This window comes from Perca flavescens, chromosome 12, assembly GCF_004354835.1.
Source record: "Perca flavescens isolate YP-PL-M2 chromosome 12, PFLA_1.0, whole genome shotgun sequence".
Lineage (NCBI taxonomy): Eukaryota > Metazoa > Chordata > Actinopteri > Perciformes > Percidae > Perca > Perca flavescens.
The window spans coordinates 23655665-23669172 of NC_041342.1; the positions used below are offsets into that span (position 1 = coordinate 23655665).

Below are 13508 nucleotides of genomic sequence, written 5' to 3' on the forward strand. Positions count from 1 at the left end.
AAAGGACAGCACGTGGATCGGCAGTCAGGTTTTAGCCCACTGGTGTTGTGTTGAAGATAAAGGTGAAAAAATAGGCTGAACAGAAACGCTGAAGGAGCTACTGTACCGTTTCTTCACAGTCCACACCCTGACCACAACCACAACCACAACTTTTACTGTGTCAACATTTTCCCACAAGCACTGACCTCAGCACAGTAGCAGTCATTGGTCAATCTTAGTGTCTTTTTCATATCGTAATAGCATATGTGGTGTCTTTTCACCCTGAGTGAGGTGAAGTCATCGCCTAAGTCAACAAGATTTGATCTCTGAGCAGAAGTTGTGGGTGGGTGTTGCTGCCATGACCTATAAGAATAAATATTTCATGCACATGGGTGTTTGTAAATGTCAGGGCCCAAATCGGTTGGCAAAGGATTAATTTGGAGTCCACCAGAAACAGGTCTGTTGCACATTTTCAGCTACAGCTCAAGAAACCGACTGTGTCATGATGTTAGTATTAGGATTACAACTAATGTATACTTCCACTATAAATGTATTGATTATTTTGTCAGATATTTAATCATATGAAATCTGTGGAATTAGGAAAAAAATAGACCTTTTTTATTTTTATTTTTTTTATTGTTAGACAGAAAAAAATAAGAAATTTAAAGGCATCAGTTAGGGCTTTTGGTAGTCTCGCATTGCCAGACCTTTGTCCACAGCGCTGCGGAGGAGGGTCTGGCTAGTTCACACAGCATTCCTGGATAGGAGGAAAACGTGCTCTGGTTTATTGGCATATCTTTAAAGCAATCACAATCGTCTTGGTCGGCGCTAAGCCCCGGACATAATTAAAATAGCTTCAGGAAGGAACTTGTTTTGGTGGAATGTGTACATTCAAAAGTTGCTTTAGTCGTGCAACAGAAAACTGAGATTGGACAGATAGTCTAGCTAGCTGTCTAGATTTACCCTGCAGAGATCTGAGGAGCAGTTAACCATTAGAATGCCAACACATAGAAAGCGGAAGACGCACGCACGCACGCACGCACGCACGCACGCACGCACGCACACACACACACACACCATAACCTCTTCTGCTGTACTGTCCAGTTCCTAGCTTGATTATATTTCCACCTGACGAGCCCCACATCAGCAGTAGACATCAGGGATTTCTTCCAGCTCCTGTTCAAAAGCTTACTGCTGCCCCCAAAGCCTGCGGTCTACCCACCAACAGTCGTAATGAGGCAGGAGGGACCCAGGAGTTGCAGTCCTTTTAGTCTTTTAGGACTCCAAACGGTCTCTTAATGGGAGTTTGCGACGTTACACCCACAGCATGCCTGCTCTGCTTCTCCACGCTCTCCATCACAGGGACAGAGAAGGCGTTCACATGTTTTAACAGGCTCAGCTTTACCTTCCCCCTGATACAAGATGGCTGGTAAAAGAAACTTCTGGGTTCAAAGGTTGAAGCTCGAGCATTTGGTCATTAAAGGGGATTTCCAGGTTTCTGAAGGCGAGTTTGTGAAATGTGGCGTTTAGTGCAAGCAGAGAGGTCCGAGGAGAAGGCTCTGTGGTGCTCTCTGAGTAATCGATCTACTGGGAAAAATGAATGCCATGCTTAAAGACGTATGAAAATGACAAAAAATAACACATGAATGTGAAATAAGAAAACTAGGGCTGCAACAACGAATCGATAAAATCGATAAAATTCGATTACTAAAAAAGTTGGCAACGAATTTAATTATCGATTCGTTGTGTCACGCAACTATTAGGCAACCTAGTCGCGGAGATAAAAAAAACATTGAGTTGAGCGCAGAGACGAGCAGCGCAGAGCGAAAGAAAAGGAAAAAAGAGCAGAGCGGGGGTAGAGGAAATACGGAGAGAGACCGGAGAGACCCGTAACGTTGTTCTGAAACACTCGGCGGAGGCAGAGAAATCAGTACGACCTAATATAAGTCATCCAAGGTGTGGGAGCATTTCACACTAAATAAATCAAAAACGTGTTAATTGCAAGATAAGCAAAAGCGACACGGCATGGCACGGGCGCACCACGGTGATGAGTCAGCACCTAAAACATAAACATGTTGGAGTCGGTGATGAGGAGGAAGTTCAACAGCAGGGTAAAGTCACTACACTATCCTACTTCTGTTCCGTTATGAAGTGAGGAACGTACCGTCCCTCCAGTAGCTCTTCTGGTGCTGTTTACTCGTTATCCAGCTGACTAGCATGACAAGCTAGCGTTAGCTCGGTAATAACAGTAATAAAGCAGGGGTGGTATACTTTGCAAGACTAAAGACACGGTTTTATTTACTCGCCTTTTTTGGCCCATTAATTTTTCAATCTGTTATGTATATTATGTGGTTTGTCCCATATCAGTTATTGTTGACAAATATAATAGTGTGTGGTGTATAAACGAACTTAACTTGCACTTACTACAATGATGGTAATAATTTAATGAATAAGTGTGTGTGCGTGTCCGTCTGTCTGTCTGTGTGTCTTTCTGTCTGTCTGTGTGTCTTACCTTTACACAACTATTAACTAAAACAATAAGTATGTATGTATTGAGTTTATGTAAATTAATGCTTTTTTTTATCCGATTCATCGATTAATCGACAGATTAATCGATTATTAAAATAATCGTTAGTTGCAGCCCTAAAGAAAACGTTTGCTTGCATTTTTAAAATCTGTCTATTAAAAAATGTATAATAATAAGCAATAAGAAAATAGATTAGAGGGTGATAGAATGATTATATAGTGTATTTCACACTGTTCCTTAAGGTCCCCTAATAGGGTATGTATCATTGATTGGGCTAAAAATTGCCTGAATGCTATTTTACCCTGTGAATATGGCCCTATTTGTAACAAGAGCTTTTCTTCCAAATATGGTATGCTCATGAATATTTAGATGAGCTGCACGCTGATTGGTTTGAGCGAACCACATACAAATACATTGGAGATGAGACAGCAGGTCTCATATTTCAGACACTGCAATGTTTCGTTACTAAATTCACTTCTGAGACTTGTTTATGCGAGAAATCAACTATATACGCCACTTATATAACAGCTACCCTAAGGTCTTACAAAGCTCATGCTTGTGTCTGATTTCAATTTAATGCTTTTTTGTGAATTTGAGGGGTTTCGTTAGCTGCTGGTGTCCCTTCAATCCTATAGGTAAAGATCGCTGCTACTGCAGGCCCTGGAGCTCCATCAGGGCCTCGGCATTTGGTAGTCCAGTAACCCACAAACAGTGACTTTGCACGGGTATGGAGCGCCGTGGGCTTCCGGTCGTGATGGAGCTCCATCTAGCTCAAAGCGAGCCGGGGTCTATGAAGGAGGACACGCCGGGCGACGACGCGGCACCGGCCACTGTCACATTAGCCTGCTGAGCTCCTGCTGAACTCAGACAAACAGTCGGACAAAATTTGCAATTAGCCATACATTTTCGTAAAATTGCCCATATTTGACCTCTACATAGTTGATTTCTCGCATAAAAAAGTCTCAGAAGTGAATTTAGTAATTAAATAGCGGATCTCTGGAGATCTGTGTGACCTAGCTAGATTCAGAAGACTAAGCTGACCTCAGGTCAGTGGTGTAGCCTATGCAAATGTTGGGGCGTGACAAGGACTAGGAGTTGAGGAGTTGACGTCAACTTTTAGCTTTGTTGAGATTCGCCAGTTTTCAGCAGCAGTTTCAAATAGTGAGATTTGCAGAGGAAAGGGGTGTCAATGGCATTTTGAGGTTCTATGTATGTCCTATTTACCCTCCAAACTGTCGTTTTTCAACTATGACAAGGTAAAATCGGCACTACATTCTATCACCCCTTTAAAATATAATTGCACATTCCTATTTATAGCCAGCATGTACGTAGTTTGCTCACTAATAAAAACGATGTACATTATGTTATGTATGTTATTACCAGATGGTAATAACATACACATGTTTCTGTCCATTAGAAAATGATTCATGACATAATGTGATTTTTATTTTTATTTTTTTATGTAGTGAACGAGTTTGAAAGTCAAGATCTCGAGTTTGAAAGTTGACATCTCGAGTTTGAAAGTCGATCTTTTGTTTTGTGTTTTGCCCCATATTCGCTTGAATATTTTACACTTTGAGTTGAAGGCAGGTTCAGTTAGGAAGATTAAAGATGAGATTAATACATTGATAAATAAATCAGAATTTCTGGGCAAATAATTGTGGAAGATATTTCCACTGAGCAGCAGTAGCAGTAACCCCACATGACACCACAGCTCAGCCCTGCTCCATTTAGCATGGCCTTAATTGGCCAGGATGTCCCTTCTCTGTCTTTCTGTCTCTCCCCTACTTTCTCCTTTTCTCTATCTGTCTCTGTGTAACTGTGTAACTTTGCTCCTCAGTCTTGTGCATTTCATATTTAACAACGTAGTGTTGGATTGTGTATACTGTGTGTTACTATGTTCAGTATTGAGGTCATATAGTTTGTGATGTTGCATATTGTATCCCCTTTTGCACGTATTGTATTAAGTGTACAAACCACCTCTCTGTAATGTAATCTAAATTGAACAGCTTTACAAACATGTAGTATCTATAACAGGGCAATGTTGTATTGTCTTATATTAGACAGGTTGAGGCATGTCAGCCGTTTGACCAATAAGGATAATTTGGGATTCAGTTGTAAAAGAGGGAGGGGAACAACACAACGGCTCACCCCAGAGACCAGAACACAAATCAATAACAATAGGAAGAGAAAGGAAGGGTCAATCTATAATAACTCGTTCATGGCAAAGGGAATGTGATTGCAATAGCTGGCAATGCCCTCAAAATATGCAGAGATAATCAGCATTATCTCCAGTAGTAAATACAGAAATGCAGGCCTCTGTGTTGCTCTGCTTTGTGTCTGCATGCAAGCATGCACGCACAGTGTTTCTGTGTTTCAGTTTTATAGAAATATTTGTTGGCTGATGTGTGTGTGTGCATGCGCCTTTGTGTATTTAACGTGCGATATTGCGTGCTCACATGTGTGACAGCCAGCCTCTAGAGGAGCAGATCCAACAACGGAGCAGAGGAGAGGCAGAGGAATGAGTGCTCAGTGGACTGCGAATAACCTGCCTGAGGACATTGACCAGGCAGAGAGAGAGAGAGAGAGAGAGAAAAATAAAGAGTGACATGGACTGAGGGAGAATATATATGAGTCATTTAAATGTGTTAAAGATTCGCTCAGTGGCATCAGTGCTTGTGTCACACTACAACTTGGGAAGGACCAAGGGGACAGTCACACACACACACACACACACACACACACACACACACACACACACACACACACACACACACACACACACACACACACACATTGTTCTTTTATTCTATTTTCCCCTCCATCCAGATGTCCACTCAGCAAGAATCCAGATGGCCTGGATACCCATATTGGAGAGGTGCTTTTGACGCACACAGATCAACACGAACACACATAAAGCAGCATGGCCATGTTTTTCTCCCTCTCAGAGGGAGGATTAACTCTTTTCAAGAGGGCTCCCCCTCCTCTTGCCATCATCTCTTCTCCCCCCCTCCCTCCCTCCCTCTGTCGGCCTGCCTCGCCTTCATTGGCTGCTTCTATCAGGACTACCACTGACTGGATCAGCGATACTACAGGACACAGGAGAGCGGGGAGGAGGTGGGATGGGTTGATGTTGCCACGGTAATAGAAGAGGCGACCACTCACAAAATCATTGAGCTGGGGCTGAAATGGAAAAAAAAAAATATGTATCAAGTGGAGGGGTGTGGAAAGTGGGTTAGATGGTGAGGGACTGAAAGGAGGAGAGGAGGGGAAAAACAATAACAACAACAGCCGGGGATTAGGCATCGGCCGAGCAATCAGGAAGTCTATTTAGGACAAAGCATAGTTTCAAATCCTCCCGGACTTTAGCAGTGATCGTCAGAGCTGAGCTGCCAGTCCGATTGGACAGCTGCTCAATATCTATGGGTGGGGGAATATAAGCGCACAAAGGAAGGATGAAATAAGACAGGTGAAAAATGGAGAGAGAGAGAGAGAGAGAGAGAGAGAGAGAGAGAGAGAGAGAGAGAGAGAGAGAGAGAGAGAGAGAGAGAGAGAGAGAGAGAGAGAGAGAGAGAGAGAGAGAGAGAGAGAATGCAGGGCAAACAAGAGCAGTTAGAGAGAGAGCAAAGATGAGCGAGGTAGAGCGAGAGACAGATTGAGAATAGAGGTTATTACTGTGGCGCGAGATGGGTCGACAGAAATAGAGTCTGCTGGATTTGTCACCTCCAGTGCCACACCTTGGCTGCATCATCCCAATGCTCCATCCTGGCTGCAGCAGCTTCTACACATGGGATTTCCTTGTCCAGGAGGACACTTGATGACCAGTAAATTCATTTGGAATAATCTGTTTAACACCTCGGATGCTCTCTGAAGATTTAAGCCCCTGGCATGTGAAAAGGACAAACTGTACGGTCTTTTATTGAATCGGGGAAGAGGAAGAGTCCCTGCCTGCCCACACAACAATGCAAAAATAGGGACTATTTCATTCAGCATCAAGACTTACTGTCTGCAGCTTGCCAGAGCTATTTCCATAAAGATAAGCACCTGTGTTTTTACAGACTAGTCAGTCAGTGAACACAGCCCTGTTAACACTGTGTGAACATGAGGAACTCATTGTCCGGCCATTTTCAAGGAAAGCTGACTCAACCTAAATGAGGAAGACAATGGAGGTGGGCGTATTGGAGGTATACAGCGGCAGCGCAGTTAGTCGATTGATTAGAGATATTGTGCTCAGCTACCTGAGGTAATGCAGTGCTGTACTGTGAATGACATGCAGAATACGGTACTTGTCTTCTAATGACAGGACAGACCTCAAAGTGCATGAGTTGCTCACTGACTGGAGCTGTGGCTATTTGAGGACTTTAAGGACACGTAGCCCCAGGCAGGTACTGGCCGGTGTTGGAGCCCCACCATGGGGGAGACGGCAGAATACCAGAGGCTGCAGGAGACGTCCGAGTCTGACTACCAACGCCTGCCCAGTGATGACGAAGAGGTAGACCTCGACACTTCCTTGATTATACCCTGCCACACAGCTTTAGACAAACATGGATGACAGATAAACAATTCAGCAGGTATTATAGAAAATGAAAGGGTGTGAGATGATGTAAGGCTTTGTTGTGGGGTTTTTTTCCTGACGGAGGGCGTATCTCACTGAACAGAAAATACATTTTGGAGTGCAATACAAGCAATTGGGTAATCAGTAGATTATAGTTGTCATGACACTAATATGTATTTTTTTGTGGCAGTAACGTTAGAAACAGCGTTGCACCTTTTTCGTGTGTGCAGATGTGATTTTGGATGTGTAACATTTGTGTTTGTGTCATTAACCAAACAAGAATTTTGGTCAACATTCACAGGCAGCTGTTTTCGTGTGACATCTGGGATTTTCATGGATCATGGGGTTAGCACCTGACCAAGAGGCAGGCAGGGAGATGCAGTATTATTTTCAGTAATGTATTGTGCCAAAAACTCGTTTTGACATGTCACAGCAGTAAAATGAATGAAGTAAAATTCAATGTAGCTTTTTCAGGTTCAAGGTCCTGGTATTGTAAATGCTGGCCCCCTGTCACACTGTCATGACTTACTTACTCAGACACTTGTGGTAATATGAATGGTAATACTACACACCTGTGCTTTTCCTACCATTAAAAGAAAGTGCTGTGAAAAAGACCTACAGTAATGTCTAAATATTAATCTGTATCATAGAACCCTATAAGCGCTCATGCATCTGTCACACAGAACCAGCTCTTTCACACTCGCATGTCACCATCACTCTCCTCAACCACCACATACTCACGCTCACCACACACAGCACTTCTCACCCACACACAAGGCCTGTGTGTGTGTGTGTGTGTGTGTGTGTGTGTGAGAACCATGAGGTCATTGATGAGGTGCTGCAGAATGAGCTTGGTGACAGGCAAACTATGACATTTTATAGCCTCCCACCGCTTCTGCAAACCCCCACGTCCTTTCACAAACCCTGTGACACACCGTACAGACAGGCCTCACTGTTCTTTTGCTTTGGATAGGGTCAGCAATGCCTTTGCCACTATGCTGTCAGTGTTCTTGCCTTTTTAAAATCGTTATTGGTAGCATGCTGTTGGGAGGCAGATGGGAAATGTGGCAAAGAGAGAGAGGGGATGACGTACAAAAAGGTTTCTGGCGGGAGTTGAAAATTACACATCACTACAGTGGTATAGTGGCCAGGCTGTTATTAGCTTATTGCTGATGTATATCGTGCAAGTATCAAAAGATTTCAAACCACTCTGCTGCCCTGCTCTCAGTCTGTCTTGGGATTGAGTCCAGCCCTCCACGACCCTGCACAGGATAAGCGGGTATTACAAATGGACGGGTGGATGAATGTGTAGATCTGTGCAACAGTATAAATATCACGATTGTCGACTGAGTGCGGCGTTTAGGGTCTGTGTGCTAGTTCGGCAGAGTTAAGCCGATGGACACAGCAGCTGTCCTGGTTTCTGTGGGCTGAATCAGATCACTCTCTTCTTTTAAAGCTGCAGCTTTGTGCTAAATACAGCGGTTTTCTAGTTCTAATGCACACAACCCTAACACACTGCATGCAGCCGTCTCCATCAGGAACTCAGAGACAAAGATATGTAAGAACAGATGAACCGAGGCACTAAGAGAGAGAGCAGGAAAAGGAGAGAGGTTAGAGTCCCGTGGCTCCCTTCAAATACATGTACTCATTGTTCTATCAGAGCAATCCTTTTATGCTTAATGCAGATCTAGTTCTGATAGACTTTTTGGAGAATGAGGGAATTATTGAGCTTCAACCAGCACTACATTATTGAGCATCTGCTGTATTTTGTAAATGGAAATAATAAATATTCTCTCAGCGTAGCACATATTTTATTAAATATTGGGTTCACACACTGTTGACTGTCGGTAGGAGGTCAATCATCATTGACCGACATTTTTCACTAACACCCTCCTTTCCCCTCTTTACCAGCTTTAGGGGATCAAAGAAGAGATTGCTCGGATGGGTGTATTTTCAGGGTGGAGGCGACATTAGGATGTATTAGTGGGGGTTGTTTTGGTCATCTGGCATTATGCTTATTTGGCCAAGCTACCAAAAGGGGACACCATATGTGTCCCCTTTTTTCTGTGTTCGACTAGGAGCAGTCTGTTTGTATCCAAAACAGTTTTCATTCCCACAGTCTGTTCCACCCACCGCATGACGCCTCTCCTCTCCTGACTCTGTGAATGATGAGGTGATGTGGACAGTGAAGGGATTTACGGAGAATGTAAAAAGCCAGACTTTGACAGAGGGTTACTATCTGTGAGATCAGGAATGACGCATCTCTGTTTGTCTGTGCATGCAGGCCTCCGTCAGACGCATCGTGTGTGTGTTTGTGTGTGTGTGTGTGTGTGTGTGTGTGTGTGTGTGTGTGTGTGTGTGCGGCGTGTGCGTGTGCGTGTGTATGCGTGCCTGTGGATATTTTGCTTGCACAGTTGTAAGAGGAATTAATGATGTTTATTCTACTACTCCTCACTCTGCTCTGCCGGTTTTTGGCACCCACCACCAACCGCAGATTGCAGAAGTTTTGCCACCAAAAGGTTGCAACTTACTTTAGAAATGCACTGGCAGCATGTCCACCCGTATCCACTAAGCTATCTTAATTCCCAACACTGTACGTCAATGTGAATCCAGCCGTGAGTGCAAGCCTCTGCATGCCTGTGTCTGTGTACACTGAGCATCATATTACAGAATCAAGCTGTGTGTGTGTGTGTGTGTGTGTGTGTGTGTGTGTGTGTGTGTGTGTGTGTGTGTGTGTGTGTGTGTGTGTGTGTGTGTGTGTGTGTGTGTGTGTGTGTGTGTGTGTGTGTGTGTGTGTGTGTGTGTGTGTATATGTTGCAGTACTCTGACATAATGCAGACCTCACACAGCGCTTTGTTCTTCATAATCTCATTAGCCAGCAAGCCACTAATTTGATGTCAATTCATGATAATACAATCTACACGGTCAGATGTTTAACTTGGGCTTGGCATCCCTTCATATTCCAGTTGAACGGCCATTGAGTCATACTACTTTGTGTGTTTGTGTGTAGGCACAAGAAAGAGATGGAAAGAAAGAGAGAGGGAGATGGAGGCCAGATAGGAGCATCTGGAGAGGCCCACAGTAGCTGCTTCATTGTAAGTGAGAGACCAAACAAGTCAGGCACAATTGAAGAGTTTTATTTACTCAAATATCAATGTCTATGAAAAATAAACCACTTATTTACCATATTTAACAATTAACAGGGCAAAGTCATTCAGTTCTTCCTAGGCATCAACATGTACATTTCCATGCACTTTAGTATCCCGTTTTTGAGTATTATCCCGGTTTTGATCATTTTCTGGATATGGTTTCTGAAACCAGGATATTGTGTTTATTGTGCAACACATAACTGTGAACTTTACCCATATGGCCAGATAATGAACAGAAAATGGGGGGGATGGCAGTGGATTATATATTATTATATATACCATAATATTATTATTATTATTATTATTATTATTATTATTATTATTATTATATTAAAATGAGTAGATAACATTAACTGTATATAGTAACTAATGCTAAATAAAATCAGTATGATATATATATGATACAATGTGTCACTATTTCACTTATAAATAACCATGTGAACATCACCTCATGACTTTATAGAGGTAAAATAAAATGGTGTGAGGAGGAGAAACTTTGCAGTCGTTACTAATAACTTAGTGATTAATGTCTAAATATATTACCAGAATCAACAGATTGAAAGCAAATCCACCCATCCACCCCACTGAATACTCCATCATAGAGTAGTGCTACCTAGTGGTATAAGAGTAGAGCTGCAGGTTGACTTACTGACCATTAATCATATTGGTCTAATCTGCTTTGTGAGGAGGCGGCTGACGGCCCTGTGACACATTCCTTCCACTGATTTAAATCTACCCAGCATCAGTGGAACCAGGATACAAAGCTAATCTTAATGTTTTGAAGTCCTGTTGTAGTGGTGTCTTAATGTTGGGATCTTATTGTTGGCGCTGTTGTTGTGGTGTTTTAATTTTGTTAAAATTGTATTGTTGTTGTGGTTCTTCTCGTCAGAGTGGTGTTTTTGTGTTGTGGTTTTTGTTGTTGTTGTTATAGGCGAGTTTTAATACTGTGATATTTGACTGTTGTCCTTTACGGCTGTGTTAGAGCTTTTATACTCCAGTGTTAGGTTTCCCTTTTGAGAGAGATGCTATTCCTGCCCAGGGACTACAGATAGAAATTAGCTTATAGCTAACTCTGGTACTGCTAAGGAGCTGTGCATTGTCCCTGTCAAATAAATAAATAAATAAATTTCTGATGCGCTATATACACTGTTCAGTAAACAACAGCACTGACACACACACACACACACACACACACACACACACACACACACACACACACACACACACAAAACAACTCCCTGGTGTGAGTTTAGAGAAAGTGTGTGTGTGTGTGTGTGTGTCTGTGTGTGTGGTTGCAAAGGGGAAGAGAACGGCGGGGAAGGGTCTTTGCGTTTTTGTCATCCTGTCACATCCTGTGTGCTTGATGATTTAGAGCCAGATTCATGACATCACCTCTGCGTCTGAGTGACTGTGAGAATGAGACATCTGATGATAATAATAATAATAATAACTTTTCTTTATATAGCGCCTTTCATAAAACCCAAGGACACTTTACAGAATTACTGTGGCTAAGCTAAAGGAGGTTGTAGGCTGTGGTAAACAGGTGGTGTTTCAGGAGTTTTTTTAAATGATGGCTGAACAAATCCAGGAGGGATCCACACCTAAACTAAAAATAATGACTGTGACGGCGCCAGCTTGCCCCCTCAGCTATTCCTCATAAAACATTTGTGAAGCACATGAAAAATAAAAGCTAATCTAGAGGCCGTTGACCTTTAGGAGGCTTCCCAACATTGCAAAATACTGCATGTGAGGGAGTGTTAGAGCTCTATAGTAGTATGTGTGATGAGAGTGTTTGTGATTTAACCGCACCCCCCCTTTCTTTGGGTGTGGAAAACTTGCAAGCTTGATTTGATTGTTATACACAATACATTGAAAGAACCAACAATGATCTGACACACCTGTCAATACAACTCTCTGGTGTGCAAGACCATTGTAGTGATCTATACAATACAATGAAATAAAATGAGTAATGAGGAATACAAACAAAGACGAAAGCGCTCTGCTTCTAACTGTAGGTGCTTTATGTTGAGGCAGGTAGGCAATCACATAGTATCACCAGTAAAAAAACTGCCCAATTTGTATACATTATGACCAAGCAGGACATGGCAGTCATGTCAGATAAGATAAGATAAAATACTTTATTAATCCCACACTGGGGAAATTCCTTTGTTGTTTGGTAATATGTTCCAGTTCCTTAGTTCCTTAATTCCTTAAATTAGTTTAGACATTTATGAGCTAGGGCAAAAAAGATAAATGAATCTATATCCCTGTCATGTTTAGATCTTAGATCACAAGTATGAAGAAACACAAACACAAACCAGCATATTCATAAACAAAACTATAGAACCCAGCAGCACCACATGCCCTTCAGATTTGTCTGCTGTCCAGTCTTTAATTAAAGACAGACCTTTTTATGACAACATCCCTATTTTGTTGTTGTTTTCTTTTTCCTTCCCCTCAGTCTCCACCACTCCACCGTCTGCTCACCTCCCTTCCTTCCTCTAGTAAACCCAACACTTCCTAATCAAAAGCAGAGGAGAGTGGCGATGAATGAAAGAGAGAGAGAGAAATAGCAAAAGCAAGAGGCCATAACAAATGCTGATAGGTGGACTAACAAGAACAAAGAAAAAAGCAGAGAGCACAAAAACCTGTGATGTAAGTAAAGCAAAAGGTTAATAATGTCTGGCGAGAGACCGAATGAGAGGGGGCTTGCTGCTACTCTGGGTCTGAAAAGCCGCTGGTAAGGGTTTGTTTATATTCAGAAGAGGGAGAGAGAGATAACATTTTTGGAGGATTAGAGGCAGGAAATAAAAGGCAGCACCAAATAAAGAAGAAAATGCAACGGGTTGGCGAGACCTTAGGGAGGGAGGGGAGGCTGAGAGAGGGTAGCAGAGTGAAAGAGAGTGGATTAATGAAGGAGTGAAGCATAGAGAAGAGAAGGGTGAGGTGGAAGGAGTGGGGGAGCTGACTGAAGTGAGGTGGACTGGGCGGGTCTTGTTAAGATAATTGGTTTTTATTTTGACCTGTAACTTAAAGTATTAGTCACCCACAGTCAGACATCTGCGGCCTCTGTGAGCTATAATCACCAGTCAGGCAGCAGACTTCTCTGTTTTTTACGACTGTAAAAGGATTTAGTGTTGTAGATGTGTGATAGTTTATCCAGTAAATAAATGAATTCAGTGTACTGTCCCTGTGCCATGATGGAGCCGCTGCTGCCTTTTAAACATGCTTTTTAGGTTTAAAATGACATACGTTTTTAAAGGTCTAGATTGCAGTTGTGTCTAAAGCTGCAACTAGA

General features: G+C 42.5%; 1 protein-coding gene across 2 annotated transcripts in view; it reads left to right on the forward strand.

Annotated features, from left to right (window-relative positions):
- The window catches only part of tnk2b (tyrosine kinase, non-receptor, 2b), a 63154-nt gene that overhangs the window by 21973 nt on the left and 27673 nt on the right, over positions 1-13508 (forward strand). For both annotated transcript variants that reach the window (XM_028594106.1, XM_028594108.1), the window contains exon 5: positions 10072-10156. In XM_028594106.1, coding sequence (XP_028449907.1) covers positions 10085-10156 — 72 coding nt within the window. In that variant the 5' untranslated portion in view covers positions 10072-10084. The remainder of the gene's footprint in view (positions 1-10071; positions 10157-13508) is intronic.